Genomic DNA, 20251 nt, shown 5'->3' with positions numbered 1-20251 from the left:
GGTTGCCTTCCTTCTGTAGACTCCACTGCTTCTAAGAGTTGCCCATATTCCTTGGCTGACAGAGCCCCCCTCTCCATCTGCAAAGCCAGGATCCATGCATTTCTCTGACCATTTTTCAGTAGTCATCTCTCTGCTGGGAAAGATGCTCTGATGTTAAGGACTCAGGTGAGTAGGTTCTTCCTACCGGGATAATCAATGATCTTCACCCCATCTCAGGCTCCTTAACTTCATCTTATCTGCAAAGTCCTTTTTGCTATGTAAGGTAAATATTCATAAATCCAAGGAATTAATGGGTGGACATTTGGACACTGGGATTGGAGTGGCGGGAGAATACTTTATTCTACTTATCACACCTTGCAACAGTACAAGGATATTTTAAGGACTGCATATTTTCAAAGACTTGAAAAAGAAACAAAATGTAAACCATTTATTTAAAAAGTTGATACACTTCTATTCAACATTGTCCTCAAAACTCTAGCCAGAGCAATTAGGCAGACCAAAGAAATTAAAGGGATACGAATAGGAAAAGAGGAACTTAAGCTGTCACTATTTGCTGATGACATGATTCTATATTTAGAGGATCCAAAAACCTCCTCCAGAAAACTTCTAGACCTCATCAATGAATTCAGCAAAATAGTAGGCTATAAAATCAACATGCATAAATCTAAAGCATTTTTATATGTAAGCGACGAAACAGCTGAAAGGGAAATGAGGAAAACAACACCATTTGCAATAGCCTCAAAAAAATAAAATAAAATACTTGGGAATCAATCTAACCAAAGAGGTAAAAGATCTCTACAATGAAAACTACAACACATTGAAGAAAGAAATCGAGGCAGACCTTAGAATATGGAAAGATCTCCCATGTTCTTGGATAGGCAGAATTAATATTGTCAAAATGGCCATTCTACCAAAAATGCTATACAGATTCAATGCAATTCCAATTAAAATACCAATGAGGTACCTTACAGATATAGAGCAAGCAATCATGAAATTCATCTGGAAGAATAAGAAACCCAGAATAGCTAAAACAATCCTTAGCAGGAAGAATGAAACAGGGGGTATCACAATACCAGAACTTCTACTATACTACAAAGCAATAGTAACAAAAATGGCATGGTATTGGCACCAAAATAGACAGGTAGATCAATGGTACAGAATAGAGGACAAGGACACAAACCCAAATAAATACAATTTTCTCATAATAGACAAAGGTGCCAAAAATATGCAATGGAGGAGATAGCCTCTTCAACAATTGGTGCTGGGAAAACTGGAAATCCACATGCAACAGAATGAAACTAAACCCCTATCTCTCACCCTGCACAAAAATCAACTCACAATGGATCAAGGACCTCGGAATCAGACCAGAGACCCTGCATCTTATAGAAGAAAAAGTAGGTCCAAATCTTCACCTTGTTGGCTTAGGATCAGACTTCCTTAACAGGACTCCCATAGCACAAGAAATAAAAGCAAGAATCAACAACTGGGATAGATTCAAACTAAAAAGCTTTCTCTCAGCAAAGGAAACTATCAGCAATGCGAAGAGAGAGCCTACAGAGTGGGAGAATATCTTCGCCACTCACACTTCAGATAGAGCACTAATTTCCAGAATATATAAAGAACTCAAAAAACTCTACACCAAGAATACAAATAACCCAATCAACAAATGGGCTAAGGATATGAACAGATGCTTCACAGAAGAAGATCAACAAACATATGAAAAAATGTTCACCATCTTTAGTAATAAGAGAAATGCAAATCAAAACTACCCTAAGATTCCGTCTCTCCCCAATTAGAATGGCGATTATCAAGAATACAAGCAACAATAGGTGTTGGAGAAGATGTGGGGAAAAAGGTACACTCATACATTGCTGGTGGGGCTGCAAATTAGTGCAGCCACTCTGGAAAGCAGTATGGAGATTCCTCAGAAAGCTTGGAATGGACCCACCATTTGACCCAGCTATCCCACTCCTCGGCCTATACCCAAAGGACTTAAAATCAGCATACTACAGAGATACAGCCACATCAATGTTCATAGCTGCTCAATTCACCATAGCCAGACTGTGGAACCAACCTAGATGTCCTTCAATTGATGAATGTATAAAGAAACTGTGATATATATATATATATATACACACACACACAATGGAATATTACTCAGCTATAAAGAATAATAAAATTATGGCATTTGCAGGCAAATGGATGAAATTGGAGAATATCATGCTAAGTGAGATAAGTCAATCTCAAAAATCCAAAGGACGAATAATCTCACTGATAAGCAGATGATGACACATAATGGGGGGTGGGAGCGGGGCAAAAATGGAGGAAGGAGGGACTGTATAGAGGGAAAAGAGTGGTGGGAGGGGTGGGGGGGAGGAAAAAATAATAGAATGAATCAAATATCATTACCCTATGTAAATGTATGATTACGCAAATGGTATGCTGTTACTCCATGTACAAACAGAAACATGTATCCCATTATTTACAATAAAAATAAATTTTAAAAAAAAGTTGATACAACTTGAATATGCCATTTCAAATATGCCATTTGAAACTGCATTTAGTCTCTTTGAAGATTTCAATAATAAAAGTTAAAATTAACAGATTTTTGACTTGGACATATATCAATAGTATATTTTTTGCTTTTGTCACCTATGAATTTATGTATTAAGGAACATAAAATTGACTTCGAATTAAGATTCATGAGACAAAAATATAAAGACAAGCCATGAAATCAGTAGAAATTATTTTGAAATTCGGAAGCAAATTATAACAAATTTTCAGATCATTACAAAAAGGTAATGCAATAAGAGGAATAGACAAATTTTGAATAGAATAAGTAGGCATTTAGATTGCTTGGTAATTCAATTAACAAGGAGAAGAAAATCACTTGAACGATAGGGAGAATATTAAAATTTCTTGTTGATTTAACAAAAAGCATTGACATTGATAGAGAGTGCATGAAACTCATATTAGTACACTAGAATGAGATTTATGACAAACTGATTAATGAGTGCCAGCAATTCAAAGAACAGTTCAAATTAATTATTGAACAATGCCTTGAAATCCTACCACCACATAAGAAAAAAATTTAGGACAGATTTTCCCAAATTTGACAACCATCATAAAAATTGACATGATTTTACCCACAACAAACTGTGAAATGAAACATTCAAATCTATTAATAATAATAAAAGTGTTGATCAATCCATGTCAGGGGAAAGAATGAATTATCTTTCTATTCTCTCTATTAAAATCAATATGATAAAATCATTGTCATATTGAAGAGACAGAATTTGCAATCAAAAAGACAAGAATAAAAAAGCTTTTTAGTTGTTTTAGGTAGTTAATTTATAAATCTTAGGTTGCTCTTCTAGATGTTATAATGTTTGTAGTATTTGCAAGGCTATAAGCTTATAATTTGTTGTGATTTCTTTTATTATTCTAAATGCGTATTGCTGTAATTAATTTGTATTAATAATTTTGCACTGCTTTTCCAAAACTGTGTACGCTTCAGGCCCTATAAAACCAAGTTCCATCACTGATAAGCAGGGAGGCAACCATTCCCTTCTTAGCAAAACTTGGCTCAAAGTGCAGCCACATCCGGCGGGGCTAGGGTAAGTGCCCTTACTCTCAGCTCCCACCCTCAGCCAAGTCCTGCCCACTCCTCCCCTCACTGTTCTTTTCCATCTTTTCCTTCCTTTTTCTCATCTCACTTCTACTTCTATCTCTGGAATCCTTTTCCTTCTACTTTGGTCCCCAAGCTTTCACTTTATTCTCCTCCTGTGTCCTGTCCCCTTTTCATCCCATTCTCATGGCCCAGCAAGCCAAGGGGTGAGAACAATGGGGGAGGTTAAGAGGTTAAAGATGCCAGAGGAAAAGGGCAGGTCCAGATTTTCTGCTCAACCCTGACTGCACCCCTGGCTGCCTGACCTTCCTACCAAGTCAGTACTCCCAGAGAAGTCTCAAAATAAAGCCTGGATTGCCAGCCAGTGGCCCAGAGCCAGGAGCCAGGGGAGAAGCTGAGTCCTGAGGAGGAGCCAGGAGCGGAGGAGCCTGAGCAGAGCCCAGCAATCTTACACTGGACTTGGCCCTGGCATTGCCTCCGCATCTCCTACGGGGCCTTGGAGCCTTGCTGGGTGCCTGGTAGTCAGGCATTGACCCCCACCATGTTACATTCCCCTCCAAACACACACTGACCAATGAAGGAGACATAGGAAGTTCAATTCTGTAATGAATAAGCATATTGAAATGGGAGGAGCCTGGAAAACAAGGTCCAGCAGAGGCAGTTGGCTAAAATGAAGTCTGGCTTCTCACTTAAGCATGTGTCCTGTCTAAGAGCAATGAAAAGGAAGACTGGCTCCCTGCTTGTAACTCTCTCTCCCCTCCCCTTCCACCCAGTGAAATACATTTAGGAATCTGCACTTCCCGACACTGGATCCTAGATGCCAAAGCTGGATGAGGATAAAAAAGGTTGGGAAGTTGGACAGGGTAGCTAGGCCATGGATTTAGAATGAGATGGGGTCTCCACATTACCATGTGGAGGAGATTATGTGTTATGTGCATGTGGCTCTTGGTTAGTGGTGATTTTTTTTCCCTAACATTTTCTCGAAACTCCTTTGCTAAGTCCTGAGAGTTCTCCAAGATAGGGCCCTCCCTCCTTCCCACTGGACCTGCCCCCATTGCCCTCAGCCTCTGTTCCCATTTTAGGAGTGCCCATTTGGTCCTCAGTAACATACTGTTTCTTCTACCTAGTCATAATCCCAACTAGCATGGCCTGTAGGAAGTTCCCCCATACTGCATTCCCTGGGGGGAATGCAGTGAAAGTCAGAATAGCAAGGTTTGAACCCTGGCCTGGACCTGGTTTCCTCATCCGTGAGATGGGGTAATAACCTCAAAGAGAGATGCTATGAAGATAAGGCCAGGCTCAAAGAAAAATCACTTTGCACGGTGCCCTACAGTTTTCTTCTCTTTCTCTTTCCCCTGTGCATGGGGCAGGGGGGTGGGCTTTGTTTTCAGTGCAGCATAAACACCACTCATCATCAGGAAACAAATCATAAACCTTCTGTATGGATGCTAGAGAGGCTCTTTTACTGTCTCCTTTCTTCTAGAAACACTTGAACTCTCCCAACTGCCCTAAATTCTTTCAAATGAAAGTAAGTCTCAAAACATAAATAAATATTCAAATGCAAATTATTTTATTCTGGTTATCGCCTTCCCTTTTTCTTTAAAATTCCCTTCCTCGTTCCTATTCTTTTTTTTAAATTTTTTATTTGTTTTAATTAGTTACACATGACAGTAGAATCTCTTTCCTATTCATAAAGACCAGTAGGCTTTCCTGCTCCAGACCCAAAGACCCATCTAGGGCAGAGGGACAGGAGAATCTGAAAAGCAGGAAGAAATATGAAATAAAGGAGAAAGAGAAGGGGGTAGGGGGCTCAGGGGGGAGTAGAAGTGAGGACTAATGGAAGGTATTTGGAGCTGGAGGTCCTAAATCTGGAGAAGGGAGACAGAAAGGAGGACAGGAGAGCACAGGCCAGGGGACACAGTGATATTGGTACCATCCCAGGAGAGATCAGGTCATAGAGAGGAAGTGAAACACCAGTGTAAAGACAGAGAGCCCCTCCTTGTCACCAACACTCTTCCTCACATTCCCAATGGCACACACCTCCCAGGCCAAAGAGAAAGACATTGACAAATCTGCAGCCTCTGTTCCTTCTTGAACATCAAATCTCCACTCTCCTGCCTACCCAGGTCCTTGGGCTGGCGTTACCCTGGTGTCCTGGCCAGCCTCCACATGCCTGGCACCAACTTCCCCTCCTACGTGACAAGCACGGGCCCTGAACTGGGTGGCGGATGCTGAGATAAGGCCAAGGAGGGGAAAACCGCCAAAGCCAGGAAGTTACACAGCCTGGTTCCCCTGGCAACTCCACCACAGTCACCAAACAGTGCAGGGTCGGTGAGGAGGAGGAGGGGAAGGACAACTCCCATTCACAGCTTGGACGAGAGCTCTTCCAGACCTCAATTTTCTTTGGAGAAACTTCTCTCCTATCTTCTCGGACTGCACAGGCTAAGAATTATAGAGGAAGCTGTTCAAAAAGCAAATTCAAAATACCAACTCTTTCCAGTTTTACCTCAGGTTCTTTGTCTGTAAATAGGTCTAACTGGAATCTGCATTTCTGAGGAACATTCCAGGTGACTGTGACACTGGCAGTCCTAGGACTTCACTCAGAGACCGCGTGTGTTTCAAGAAGTTGGGACTTCTTGTGATGGGGTTAGGAGAAAATTCAAGATGGGGCCAGGATAACCCCATCATCCCAAGTCTCCTGGAGTCTGTAGCAACCCCATCTCCAGAACTGCTTGACTTTGGATATTTTTTTCTTTTCTTATCTTTCTGTGTGTGTGTGTGTGTGTGTGTGTGTGTGTGTGTGTGTGTGTGTGTGTGATTGAACCCAGGGCACTCTACCACTGAGCTACATCCCCCAACCTTTTTATTTTTTATTTTAATATAGGGTCTCGCTAAGTTGCCCAGGCCTTGAATATATAATCCCTTTTGCCTCAGCCTCTCGAATACTGGGATTACAGGTGTTCACCATCATGCCCAGCCAGTTTTGGGTATTTTCAGCATCAAGTAGGTGACCAGGAGTCCAGTACATGTAAAAACAATTCAAGACCATGAACTTTGAGAACCTGAGTTTTTAAGAACCTCCTGGACCCTTAAGAATAGGGGCCACAGGAAGACACCTAAGGCATGCTTTCTAATTTCAAGTACCCTGGAGCCCTGGGCAAATCACCTACAGTTGCTAGGCTTCCGTTTTTCTCTTCTCTCCAAAGAACATGGAGATACTAAAGCCTTACCAGGAAGCAGCAAACCTTCCTGGGATTAACAGATACGCAAGTGCCTTGAAAATTCAACTCTGGGTATTGTCCTGGTGGTTGTAGTAGTGTTTCTTGCTGGGGTAAAAGTGGGGTTATCTGATGGAGGTCTAAGGTCAGGGATCCTTGAGAACAAACCCAAGCAGCAGGATCCAGGGCTTACCTCAGGCATTCTCTCTTAGTTCCCATCTCCTTGAACTGAGAGGTGTTTGCTGCAGAGGCTGAACTTCCGGTACTTCTTGCCAAGCCTGACCTCTTCCTTCCCCCACTGTGGCCCTGGTCTCCACTCACAGGAAAACCACAGCTCAAACCAGCTACAAACTGAACCCTTCCTCTGGGTCAGCCATCTCACAAGTGAGCACCATGAGAGGGTAAGCAGTAGCTTGAACTTCTGTTCCTAAAACTTTAAGTGTCAGTTTGTCCACTAGCTAAGCTCAGCAAATTACTTTTACTCTTAACCTCAGTGTGTTCATCTATAAAATGGAAGAAATTAACTCATTTTGTCCCATAGAGATGGAACACCTATAAAAACTTAAATATAGCCAGGTATGGTGGTATACACCTATAATTCCAATGACTAAGGAGACTGAAGCAAGAGGATCTCAAATTAAAAAATAAAAAAGACAGGGAATGTGGCTCAGTGGTAAAGCACCCCTGGGCTCAATATTCAGTATCAAAATAAAAAAAACAAACAAGGAAATTTAAATATAATATATAATTATATGATATAAAGATAACTATATTGTAGCAATAATTGTTACTATATTATTATAATGATATTATTGATATAATAATTATACTATAATTAAAATATCAATTAATATAATAATACATACAAGCTTTAGATTAAGATTTCCAACCTATTTTAATGCACTTGTGTTAATTTCATTGAAATATTCACAGAATTGAAAACTTAAGACTTAATGGGTTATTTTGTGATGGTACCCACTACTCCTGAATTTCCTATCCTGTTCCATTGCTAAAACCAAAGGATGTCTTTCTTGATCCCTCTCCCTTTCTTTTACAGAAAGAGCACCAAATAACTTGAACTTCATTTTCTTTTTGCCATCTCCACCACCCTTCACTTAACCCAGGCCACTGTCCCTTTGGCCCAGACTACTGCACTAACCTACTAAGTCTGCCTGTCACAGATCTCCAATCTTAAGCTATTCTCTACCCTGGAGCCTCACAGACCTTTCCGAATAAAACACAACTGGCAATTCTTCATTCCCATTCTCAAAACCCTTCAGTGGCTTCCCTTCCCTTCAATGAAATGTCCAATATTGGCGGGATATGGTGGTACACACCTGTAATCCCTGTGACTCAGGAGGCTGAGGCAGGAGGATTGATATCAAAAACAGCCTGGACAACTTAGAGAGACCCCATTTCAAAATAAAATATAAAAAGGACTGGGGATGTAGCTCAGTGGTAAATTGCCCCTAGGTTCAATTCCCAGTATCACAAAAAACAAAACAACAACAACAAAAAATCCTCCTCTTCATCATGCTTCAGTCCCACAGAGACCCATATTTCTTCAACAGAAACCCAACAATGTGGTAAGTGGTGTGATAGCCTCAGTGTCTGAGGCTGAGGGGGTGTTTGACCCCTTCACACTCACCCCAACCCCAGTGATAGTGATTTGTCCTTCCCCAACAATCCCTTCTCGCCTTGACTCAGGTCTCTTTGACCATTACAGGCAGGAAAGGAATAGCCCCTCTCCACTGCCTTCCATTGAAACTTGACCTCTGACCACAGAGCCAGTGACTGCTCCTCTTTCTGGGGAAGCACCCCCAACAAGTTTTCCCACTCCCCTGGGCAGATCTAGGGAGATAATCCCTGAGACAGATAGCCTCAGCTCCCCAGGACTTTCAGGAATTCATCCAGGGAATCGGGTGGGAAGGTTGGCAAGAAATCCTCCCACAGAGCCCTACCTGCATTCCTCCAAAGGCACATTTCACTGGCTTCTTGAATCATCATGGACCCTGTCCATGTTTTATCTCCCTACAGGACCATACACACTTTGAGCAAAGAGCTCATGTATCAGCCGCCCATACCCTATAAGGCCTGACACAGAGTAAAACCTCAGTAATTGTTGAGTGAATATATGAATGAAAAAAAGTAGTGTGTATCTGAGCATTCCCAGGCAGAACTGCCCATTTTCCTCCAGTAGGAGATGAGATTTATACCTATTATTGAAGACATTCCTCCTGACCCTTCAGAGATTCCAGAAGCTAATAACCTTCAGAGTCAAGAGGATTATTTTTCCTTGTCTAACCTAAATTTATCTAGATAAAATTTCAGGGCATTTTCTTCTAATCTACCTCCCTGACCATAGGGACTAAAACCCATTTCTTTGCAAGGAGATAGTTATTAATTTACTCTTTTAGCCTTTTCTTCAACAAATTTAATCCCAGGCCCCTTATTGTTCCCTCTCTGGGGTCCTATTGTCCAGACCTTTCCTTATTCCACTGCTCCTTGGGTCTTTTGTCAAGTTCTCAAAGGTTTCCTTCAGCTGTAGAAGTAGGAATGGGACATTTTGTTCTCCACAAAGTCATGTACAAACACAGATGCCTACGCAAACAGGACAACACCTCTGTGCATCCATAATCCTCAATCCTGAGTAAACACATATGCATAGGAAGCCTCCTCATGGCCACTGATTCATCTCCTCCCACCCAAAGCCCCGAGCCCTAGTGCATTGAATTCCATACACCTGGGTGCACACTCACATGCATATGAATAGACCATACAGATCTATGCTTTTTACCCACAGGTTAGCCTATCTGGGCAGAGCATCAGAAGCTCTTCTTCCTCCTCCCTATTTCTGTTCCCCAACTCTCCCTCCCATTGGCCACCATGAGCCAACCCTACTTTCCCTCCACCTCCACAGTGATTTTCCTCTTCAAGGCTGAAGGCAAACAGTTGGCTTCTACCTCTTTCCCCTGCCCTTGTTCCCTTCCCCTGCCTCCCAGTACCTTCCATTTGTACAGAGCACACACAACACTCTCCATTCCCTTCTCAGACTCCACCCCCCTGACTGTAGAGAGCGAGTGAAGCTTCTTGGGTTTTTATTGTTTGGAACTAGACAATGGGAAAGCATGGGACCTGAGAAATGAGCTGGTCTTTAGCTCAGATCCCATGACAAGCTGGGTGGCTGGGGCTTTGGGTTGATAGGGCACAGCGTTACTAGTCAAGGGGACTCACAAGCAGGAAGGTGTTGTGACATTCATTCATTCATTCATTCAACAAATATTTATCCGGCTCCTTCAACGTGCCAAGCACTACAAGAACAAAACCAACAAAAATCTGCTTCTGTGCAGTGTACATTCTACAGGTGGAGACAGAAAACAAATAAAACATATTTGATGTTGGGTGATAAATGAAAGTAGAGGAAGAGGATAGGACACAGGCTGAGGGCAGAGTGTGCAATTTTAAATAGGGTGATTAGGACGTTTGAAGGAGATAAAGGAGTAAGCTACAGTGAGACCTGGAGGAGATTGTTCTAGGTGGCTGGGACAGGCCTATAAATGAAGTATTATCAAATGCCAGTGTGAAAAGTTATGGAGAATGGGGGGTCTCAGAGATGGCAAAAAAAGGGGATGCTACACAGAGGAGCTCTTTCTCCTGACCACACCCTGGGGCCCAGTCTGGGCTCTAGAGCCTGAAGGAACAGGAGAAATGGGAGAGGTCAAATCATAGATAAAACTGTGACCTCAGGTTTCACAGTTTGTTTGTTTGTGCTAAAAAGTAAACAGAAAACAACATAAAATTTTGAGATGCCAATGAAGGTCAGTTCCAAAAGGAATTTACTGAACCTACAGTGAGATGGATCAAGAGGAAGCATGGAGATTCTTCACAAAACTTGGTAGGTAGATAGCAGTTGCAGCCAGAAGGGAGATAAGTACCTCTCAAATCCAGTTTGCCTTGAAATGTTATTCTAGGAGTGGAACTAGGGCTAATCAAAGCATCTTTGACCCATTCCGTAGAGCAGTGCTCACACGAACCCCACCTTTTATTACCTATGCTTCTACTTCTTGAGCACTTATTATGTGCTAGCATCCACTATGCAAAGTGCTGTCCATATGTATCTCATGTGATTTTTACAGCAGAAAAATAATTTTATGAGGAATTATTCTCTTTAGTTTACAGATGAAGAACACCACCCAACACCTTTCATCCCACAGTCCCTCCAAAGCACCACTTCTGGCTTAACCTGGAACTGCACAGGCTCAGCTGGACCTTCAGTTGAGTTGACCTGGGCTCAAATTTCTGCTTCTCTGCTTAATTGCTGTGTGATCTTTGGCAAGTTTCTTGTCCTCTCTGAGACCCAGTGTCTTCGTCTGGGGATAAAATGGGAGCAATAATACAGTAACATCCACCTTATGGACTTTTGTGAGAATCCACTTGGAGATTGAAGTAGGGTCAGTACTATGATACATCACGTCTCAGAAAATTGTGAAGTGTGTGGCCAATAATGTGTAGCTATAAATAGTTTAGTTAAGTCAGAGAAAGTTGCAATTTTTTTTTTTTTTTTTTTTTGGTGAATTCAGTGTTTTCTCTGCAATGACATCCCTCTCTCCCACTGGCATTCCACAAGGCCTTCCTGAATGGGAGATAAAGGGGTGGAATGATAGCCAATTCCCTGGGAATTTGCACATTGGCTGCAGCCTATCTTATCTGTGCCACAGCCCATGGGAGCAGAGCAAGCAAGCAAATACCATCTCTTCCAGTGTGGTGTCAGGAGAAGGATAAGATCCGGACCTGATAACTACAAACCTGTAGCATGGGGCCTTGCGCGTAGTAGGGCTACTCAGAAGAGGTAGCCACAGAGAAGCCGGGCCAGGGGTGGAGAATAAAAGTTCTCTGCTTACAAACACTACAAAATCTGTCACTCTCAGGCACAATGTTGTGGCTTTCTCCTCCTAAGGAGACAGATACCCTAAAGCATGGCAGGGGAGAAGGATGATGGAGGGCAGGCCCTTGAGGCTGGCTGATGTGGATGGATCCTAATACAAGAGCCCAGTCCAGGGTCCAGGTTCTCCCTGGGAAGACACCAGGTCTGATCCACATGGCTTGCGGGGAAGATGACACCTAGGGATTGAAACTGTGTGCCTAACATTCTTGCCTGGGTTGAGTTGAAGGTTGGAGAGAACTTGACCCAAAGTTGATTATCTTGGTCCAAGGCCACCCAGTTAAGCTTTCCCCAGCATGTAGCTCATAGGTGGCTGCCTGGGATAGATCAAGGTTTCTTTCCACTAGCCACCACCACCAACCAATTCACTCTTGTTCACTCCCCAGCTCTACTTCCCCTTCATGGCTGCAGCCCCGCCTTCAGCCTCTAATTGGTGTGACCAACTCCAACACAGGCCACCTTGCCCAAAGGCTGCCTGAGGGTCTCCCTCCTGGAAATGGCTGCACTTCAGGAATCAACCCTCTGCACCTTCCTGCAGTGGCTCAGAAGCTGATCTGGCTGCAGGGGTGAAAGCACCAGGAAGGACTGCCCAATTCATTAGGTAGGGAGGGCCTCACCTTCCTGTGGAAACTGCCCACATGTTCTGCATTATGGCTCTCAGCCCAAGGACAGCTGTAAGATCCTATCCCTTCTCAATCCCAGCCTGCCCTTCCCTAAACCAAGAACAAAAGAGAATGGGGGAGGTACCTGAAGATAGAGCTAAGCATTGCAATCTTTTATCTCTGCCCTCTTCCCTCTACCATTCTCTGCACTTTGCCCAGTATTCCTCCCTTCCCCATAGTGGGCACAGTGGCCCTAGACACAGCCAGAGTCCATCCAAAAAACACTGGGATTCTTTATTTAAATCAGCACACTCATATTTCTCAAGCCCCAGACCATGGTGGGCAGCCCTCCCCCCTCTGTCCCTTCAACCTCACCCCTCAGCCACAGAGAGGGGAGTGGAAAATAAAAAGCCAAGAGGGCCTCTGCTAAGGAAGGCTGCCCCAGATGTGCAGTGAGTACAGCCCAGCTGTGGCTGGGGTGGCAGTGGCCGCAGGCCCCTCCCTATAAATTAAGTCCCTGCAGCCACAGCTGTGGAAGACGCATACTTGTGGAAGGATGGCCAGTCCAGCATCAGGTCAGAGGGCAGCATCCCTGACTTCCAGCCAAGGAATGGACTGAGAGTACAGAACTCAGGGTCAGGAGAGGTCAGAGGCAAAGAGGAGAGGCCTGGTGGGGAGAGGGAGACTAACACCCCCACCCCACCCCGAATTTGGTCCCAGGGAAAAGTTGGTCCAGTTTTGATGGGGGTGGGGAAAGAATGTATTAGTAAGCACAGGAGGAGAGGCTGCCAACAGGACAGGTTGGATCCCCACCCTGGCAGAGAGGAGCCGAAGATCTCCAGGGGCTCTCAAGGAATGTCATTGCTAAAATATACATATACATATATATTAACCATTCACAGGAGGACAGGAGCAGGGTGGGAATCAGAGGATCTGGCGTGGCATTCCGTAGCCGGTCATGCCTGCCTGAGACGCCCCACGGTTGGTACCCATCTGTAACCCAATCACGTTCTTGCCCTCTTGCAGCTGGTTGTCCGAGAAGTTCCGAGGGTTCTCCTTGGATTTCCTGAATGGGAAGGGAGTGCTGGTTGGAAGGAAGCCAGAGGCTGCACCAGTACAGCTCTTCCCTGAAAAGAGCACAGGCTCTGCAGTGGGCTCAAGGGCTGGTCCTGACTCTGCCCTTGAGGTCCTTGAGCTGTCTGAAGCCACCTCCTCATCTCTCCAAGGAGACAGTCACTTACCACCCCAGGGAATTATATGGATGAAGTAAGAGGAGTTTTATGAAAGGGCTTTGTTGTTTTTGTTTTATTTCTATTTTTTGAAGTACTGAGACTAGGGATTGAACCAGGGGTACTCAACCAATGAGCTATATCCCCAGGCCTCTTGAATTTTTACTTTAAAGCAGGGTCTCAAAGTGGCAGAGGCTAGCCTCAAACTTTCAATCCTCCTGTCTCAGCCTCCTGAGTATCTGGGATTACAGGGTCAGCTGCCACAGAGCCATCAAGTATTTCCTAGGGAAAGGAATGGGCAGGAGCCCTGTGGCACAGGGCTCTATGGCCGCCCCAGCAATACTTACTTAGGAAACCAATTGGGATCCCCAGAGAAGAGCCCATCATCCCGGGCTACCGCCAGCCCACCCAGGTTCATCAGCGTCCGTTGCACACAGGCCATGTTCTTTCCTGGAAAGATGAATATATTGGCTCAGCAGGGCTGAGCTCCTGGATGACAGGGTTCCTCCTCACTCACTAAGCCAGGCCTGGCTTCCAAATTCTTTTTACTCTTTGTTCCCATTCCAAGCCCCAACGTGGCCAAACACACACACGTGCATGCGCACACACAAACACACACCCTTCTTTGTCTTCAGAAAGCTCAAAACTTGTTCCTGGTTGAAATGGACCAGCCCAATCTGCGGTGTCCTGGAGGACAGCCCCCAGGCCCTAGCCCACCTTCCCAGAGATCCACAGTTTGGAAGATGTCAGTGGTGTTAATCCCATAGCGCTCAGCTGCCTGCAGGAACTGAGAGATCTGCTCCATCTGCCTGAAGGCCATGGTGGAGGCCTGGATCTTCTTCACAGGGGCCTGCCCTTCAGGGTATAGTCCATTAATAAGCTCACACAGCACCTGGGGTGGGGATAGCAGGTAGTAGAGGTGAGGATATGCCAACTGCAGATCAGCATGTACAACCCTTAGCACCAGAGGTAGTGAACCAGAGAGGTTCCTTCACCCTGAGTAAGCCTCAGGGTCCTTCTTGCCCAACACACAGCCTCTGAGTCCAGAGGAACAGCTAGTGTTTAGTCTTTCCTTGCTATGCCAGTTTCACTGTTTAGAGCCTACCCTCCCACAGTTTTTTCTCAGAGCTCTTCTTCCTTCATGTCACCTAAGGCCTTCTTCTTCAGGGTGGAGGAGGCACAAACACACTTATCTTCCCCTGTGGAGGGAAGAAAGCGTGGGTCCTCTCACATCCTTGATAAAAACATTCAGGCCAAGGAAAACCCTGGATTTACATGCTCTTGTTTTTTTCCTTCTTCAGTTAATTAATCCTAAGTCCCCCCAGTCCTGCTCTCTCTACACCTCCAATCCAGTAGGGAACAGCTCTCACCGTGCCATCCTTGAGCCAGACCTGGAAGTTTTCACGTCCAGGCTGGGGTCGGCCCACATCCTTGCGGCACTGGGTGGTGATCCACTGGATCAGGATCTGCTCCAGGTCAGCGTCATACTGTTTCTCTATCTTCTGCTGCACCTCCCGGCTCAGGCCATATGTAGGTCCCCTGTTGGCCATTCTTAACAGCTGTAGTAGCTGTGGGAAGCTTGTAAAAGGACACAAGCAGGCCCATGGTCAATATTCTGCACCTATGGGGTGAGGGATTCTACCTGAGGGGACAGACACCATATTTGCCAGGGTGAGCCCATGGATGAGGAACAGAACTGCTGCCTTATGAGGGAAGCTTCACCTTGACCCGCAGACATGGGCTAGATTAGCACTGCTCAGAACTCTGGGAAATGTGGGGCCTCAGGGACAATCTCTGGATTTCCCCCACCTCTACCATAAGAAGTCTGTCTATTATATTGAGCATTCCCACTCAATTTCATTTGAACAAATGGTTTTATTACTAGAATGAAGCATAAGATCCACTGAAATAGAATATAGGGTAAATGATTGAGGCAAGTCCTCATTTGGGATAGTCAACTTTTGCAAAGGCAAACTGCACAATTCAGATCACATGTAGTAGGAATGAATGGAAGAGGAAGGGCAGAAGCAGTCTGGGAGGGCTTGCTCAAAGAGGTAGGCAGATTTTAGTAGGCAAAGGGAATATCTGAGAAACCAGGGAATCAAAACAAATTCTCCTTTCCCTTCCAGGAACAGTGGTAGGCAGAATAATGACTCCCCAAGGGTGTCCACATCCTAATTCCCAGTACTCTTGGATATATTACCTTAAATGGTACAAAGAGACTTTGCAGATGTGGTTAAAATCAAGGATCTTGGGATGGGGAGATTATTCTGGATCATCCAAGTGGTCCCAATGGATCCTTACTAAGTGATCCTTACTAAGTAAAAGAGGCAGGGTCATGAACATGCAATGGTCGCTAGAAGCCAGGAAAGATAAGGAAATTGAATCTCCCCTTGTCCCCTCAGAAAGAATGCAGGCTTGCTACCCCTGGATCTTAGTAAGATTCCTGTTGGGGTTTCTAAAATTGTATACTACATGTGTAGTAGTTTGTTACAGTAGAAACAGGACAGAAACTTTAGGTGGTAGTTTTCAGAAAACCTAGAAAGAAAGGGAAGAATGGGGAAGTACACAGGAGGGTTTCTTGAACTTCAAGGACCTTGGTTACCAAGTACTAGGTGGTTTCTGACCACTGGCCTGAGGTGGCAGCACCTTGCAGTGGGCAGCCTGCCTTTTACCACAACTCCACTGCTGAAGTTCCACACCCAGAGGCCTGCTGAGCAAATCCTGGCGGTGCTGCTGAAGCCAAGGGGAACCAGAAACAGAAAATAGACATAGTCCCCCATTTCCTGCCCCAGCACTTCCCTGGATGGGCTCTTCTCTCTTCTATGAAATAGAGCTGGTTGGTTGCTCACAAAGGGGGATCCCCAGGACAAGTAGGTACCTGTGATCAAGAACAGTAAAGGGAGCCACACCTTCTCCCCACATTTGGCTCCAGGCCAGTTCAGACTGAAGGAATAAAGTCATCCTGGCTAAGCACCCCAGGTTAAACAATCCTGACACCCCCTCAATAAGCCTCAGGGCTCTGATGAAGTACAAGGAGCCAGGCTGCCTCAAATAGCTTCATATCTCTCATCCCCAGAGGTTGTGTCTCAGCTCAGAACCTTTCCCCACACACCAAGATGGCTGCTCCTTTCTACTCCAGCTTATCGAGCTGCACATTTCCGGCAGAAATCCTCCCCATAAATCAGTTATTTTTAAACCTCATTCAGAGTGACCCAGCCCCCACTTCCCCCGGCCTGAAAGCTGGGCCAGATAAATGTCAGTCTGGGTCTTAACCCACACCACCAGAGCCCTACACACAATCAGCTGAGGGAAGGCAGGCGGGTGGCATGGCTGAGTCTCAAAAGAAAGACAAGATTCCCACAACCCCTGTCAAGTCCCAGTTGCTCAGTCACTGCTTGGTCTACATAAGCCTACAACTTGTGTCCACAGAGGAATGGCTTGAAGACTAGTTTGAGGAGGGGGCTAAGTGTTACTATCATCAGCAAATCCCCTTTACCCAGTTCAACTTCTAGACTTCTCATCTTGAGCAGAAGAGAGTCAATCACCCTGAGGTCCAGGGAGCACTATAGCACAGGTAAAGAAAGGGTAGGAGAATGATTAACCTGGACACCAGAGTTAAGAGGGAAGAGAAGGGCCCAAACCAACCCCTTCCAGGGTCCCCCCCTTCCACCAGGGTAAGACAGACATAGTCACACCCAGACCTACCTCAGGTTTAAGAGTGCATGTTTAGGGCCCCTCCCTAATTCTGGGGCCTGGATACAGCTGGCAGGGTCATGGCCTCCAGCTGTTGTATCTCTGCTCCACTCTGGGGCCATTGCCCCACAGCCCTGGGGTTCCCGAGCCACAGGGTAAGAGTTATGGGAAGGAGAAGTCCCAGCTAGGCCCAGCCAGGCCAGCAGCTGTTTCTCTTCCCCACCCCACTTAGACAGGCAGCAGCTGATGGGCTGTGGCTGCTGTAGCTGGAGAGGCCCACCCTAGTGACACCCAGAGGACCTACTCCTGCCCTCCCTCAAAAGAAGGGAAAAACATCAAGTCTCCTATCAGGGTGGAGGAGAAGAGATATGCCCAGCTGGAAGCCAGGTGTGGGAGATGCCCAGAGACAAACAACTTGGGGAGTGGGTTGGCAGTGAGTAACTACTCTACAATAGAGCTGACTACAGCTGTGGGAACAACTCTCAACCCCCACCCACTAGGTTACAATAGTGGGGAAAGGAGGAGGGGACACCAAAGGCATGTCAGCCCTCTGCCCTACCCAGATTCTGGGCTAGAAGCTCACCTCACCCCACTGGAGGCCAAGGCTGAAAGGGGAATACCCACTAGACCGTTGGGGGTTAGATTTCAGAGTTCTGGCTGAGGTGTTCAATTGGGAAGACAAAGGGACTCTCCACTGACTACACAGATGGAATACAGTGGAACTTCCCAGCTCAGATTTGGGGCTGGGACTATTCTGAAAGAGAGATGCCACAGAAAGCAGGCAGAAGCAATGACAGTAGGAGAACTGTGGTTAAAGGGCTGCTTTAGGGCAACCCCCACCCCAAGGAACCTCCCCTCACCACCTAAGAGTCCTAAGCAGAAGAGAAAGCTGAACTATACAAACAGGAAGCCACAAGGTTCACTCCAGAGGGAAGGAGGTGGAGGCTAGGACGTTGCTATGGTGTCTGTGTACCAAACACTGGAGGTAGGGTGGGGGCACCACAAACACCCACTCCATAGACTTCATGGTGAAAAGACTCAACACAGGAGCACAAGTGGGATCTTCACAACAATCCTTGGAGAACATCAGATGCCAAGGATTCCTCAAGAAGGTGGCTGCGGAGGGTATAAACAGCATTTGGAGATGGGAAGTCATTAGTTTGGGACAGAGAAGCAGACTAAGGGTAGTTCAGAAGAACCACACAGGGAAGGCAAGGTGTGTTCTGAGATAGCCCCCACAGGTGAAAATCCTGGAATGCAAAGGAATGGAATGAAGAAAGGATTAGAGGTCAATCCCCAGGGGGCAGAGGCCAAGGTTGGGGGTGGGGGGTTGCCACCGACAAAGACTATTTGTAGGTTCTGAAATGGTAGTGTCCTGCTGGCCCCGCCCTACCTTGGCCTCCTCAGCAGTTTGAGGTCGGCCCTGTTAAGTAGGGAGAAATTGGGAGAGGGGTTGGAGATGGGGAGCTGTCCCTGACTGTGCTCTGAGTAACAGACATAGAGTGGAACCCCAGCCACACCAAAGTTCTCCTCCTGCACTGCATCTCCACATTTGACCCCCCTTTCTTTCTGCCCCAGAGATACCACGTTGCCTCAGAACCTCCCGGTACAGTCTCCAGGAAACCTGAGGAGCTGGTGAAGGCTGCAGGCCACTTCCGGTCCTATAGGTCCAGCCCCTTACAGCCGCCGCCCCCACCCCCACGGCCACACCCTGGGCCGTTACCGCGGATGAGTCACCCACCGCCCGCCCGCCACTGGGGTGACGCAGTGGTCTGGGCAGCCCGCCCGCCCGCCTGCGGCCACCACCGGCTTTCCCAGCAGCAGGGGGCATGGGAGGGGGCAGCAACAGGATTTAGGCACGGGTAGGAGGGCCTGGAAAGCAGCCATTCTCTCACACACACGCACCTCAAAGTAAGGGCACTCAGGGGCGGTCAGGGCAGCACTCTCCAAAACGCCTGAGGTCGAGGAACTCTCCTAGAGACGACTGGAGCTTAACAGATGGCGAGGCCACTGGGACCCACGCACCGAGACCTCTGGCCGTAGCCCATGACCGAGTCCCCAGAAAAGCGAGTTAGCAGGAGGAGGTACAGGAAAGATGGCCTGAAGATGCAGTGGGCAGGCAGTGCCCACACGTGCTCCTGGAACCAGGAAGTGAAGGGTCACGCATGAAGCCCCGGGAGCGCTGAGCTAGAGCTAGGCGCGCGCCAAGACCTGGACGCGCCGCCAGTCGGGGCCAGTCAGCTAACATCCGACGCCCTCGTTTCCTTGTCCCAACGGGACGCGACGCAGGAGTCAGAGGGTGGGGCTTGGTGCCTGAGCCCCTACTCCAGACGGACGCCCCGTCTAAGCACCAGCAAACCTCGCCTGATCTCATCGCCCAGCAATGCAGGGTTAGGACAGGGGGACCTGACACCACGGGGCGGGGCAGAGCAGTCATCGAACCCTTGTCTGGCTCCAACCCGTGATCCCCAAGACCCCTGGAGCAAATCTGAAGTTCTGGCTTCTTACTTTCTAGATACCACGCAGTGCCCCCCGCCTTGATCCCCGGGTCCTGCTCACCGTCCAAACGGGCGGGATAACGACACACGCACGTCAGGGGCTGCTGCAGCGAGTGGTGCGCCTGGGCTGGCTGGCTGGAGGTTTTCTGGAGGGTCCCGCCTCAGACGGGGCGGACCGGGGGCGGGGCAAGGGCCAAGAGAGTTTAAAGGCGCCGCAGCGAACAAGCCAAGAAAAATGGTTAAGAGAGAGGGGGCAGTGGGCTTGACGGAGGGGTAAAGGAGCTGGAGAGTCTAAGATGTAGCTGCCGTGGTCTCCACTCATGAAATACTCAACTTCCACTCAGGATCCCAAAGATTTGGGTCCCAGTAGGAAAGCTGCCCGTATTAGCTTAAGACTGCGGGCGTCTTTATGCGTGAAAGAAAACTGTTTTAGAGACT

At 46.7% G+C, this 20251-nt stretch overlaps 1 protein-coding gene across 2 annotated transcripts; it reads right to left on the bottom strand.

The window, feature by feature from the left end:
* Window positions 1–12663: 12663 nt before the first annotated feature.
* Window positions 12664–19986, bottom strand: Tagln2 (transgelin 2). 2 transcript variants are annotated; one of them, XM_047521494.1, is made up of 5 exons: window positions 19875–19986; window positions 14990–15197; window positions 14337–14511; window positions 13967–14069; window positions 12664–13456 (listed from the first exon to the last, which is right to left on the bottom strand). In XM_047521494.1, exons 2-5 carry the CDS (start codon window positions 15167–15169, stop codon window positions 13315–13317), a joined length of 600 nt encoding a protein of 199 aa, XP_047377450.1. In that variant the 5' UTR covers window positions 15170–15197; window positions 19875–19986; the 3' UTR covers window positions 12664–13314. The 2 variants fall into 2 exon arrangements, with proteins under 2 accessions (XP_047377450.1, XP_047377459.1); XM_047521503.1 differs by having other exon boundaries at window positions 19824–19949.
* Between the last annotated feature and the right edge of the window lie 265 nt (window positions 19987–20251).

This window comes from Sciurus carolinensis, chromosome 1, assembly GCF_902686445.1.
Source record: "Sciurus carolinensis chromosome 1, mSciCar1.2, whole genome shotgun sequence".
In the NCBI taxonomy this organism is placed as follows: Eukaryota; Metazoa; Chordata; class Mammalia; order Rodentia; family Sciuridae; genus Sciurus; species Sciurus carolinensis.
This window is presented reverse-complemented; position numbering and strand designations above follow the sequence as displayed.

Bases quoted from the DNA above. Each gene is read 5' to 3' on its own strand.
- Tagln2 (XM_047521494.1), bottom strand. From the start codon at position 15,169: ATGGCCAACAGGGGACCTACATATGGCCTGAGCCGGGAGGTGCAGCAG. The intron at 14,512-14,989 runs GTGAGAGCTGTT...TCCCCACCCCAG, and splicing joins TCTGGCTCAAGGATGGCACG to GTGCTGTGTGAGCTTATTAA. The intron at 13,457-13,966 runs GTAAGTATTGCT...CTTCCCATTCAG, and splicing joins GATCCCAATTGGTTTCCTAA to GAAATCCAAGGAGAACCCTC.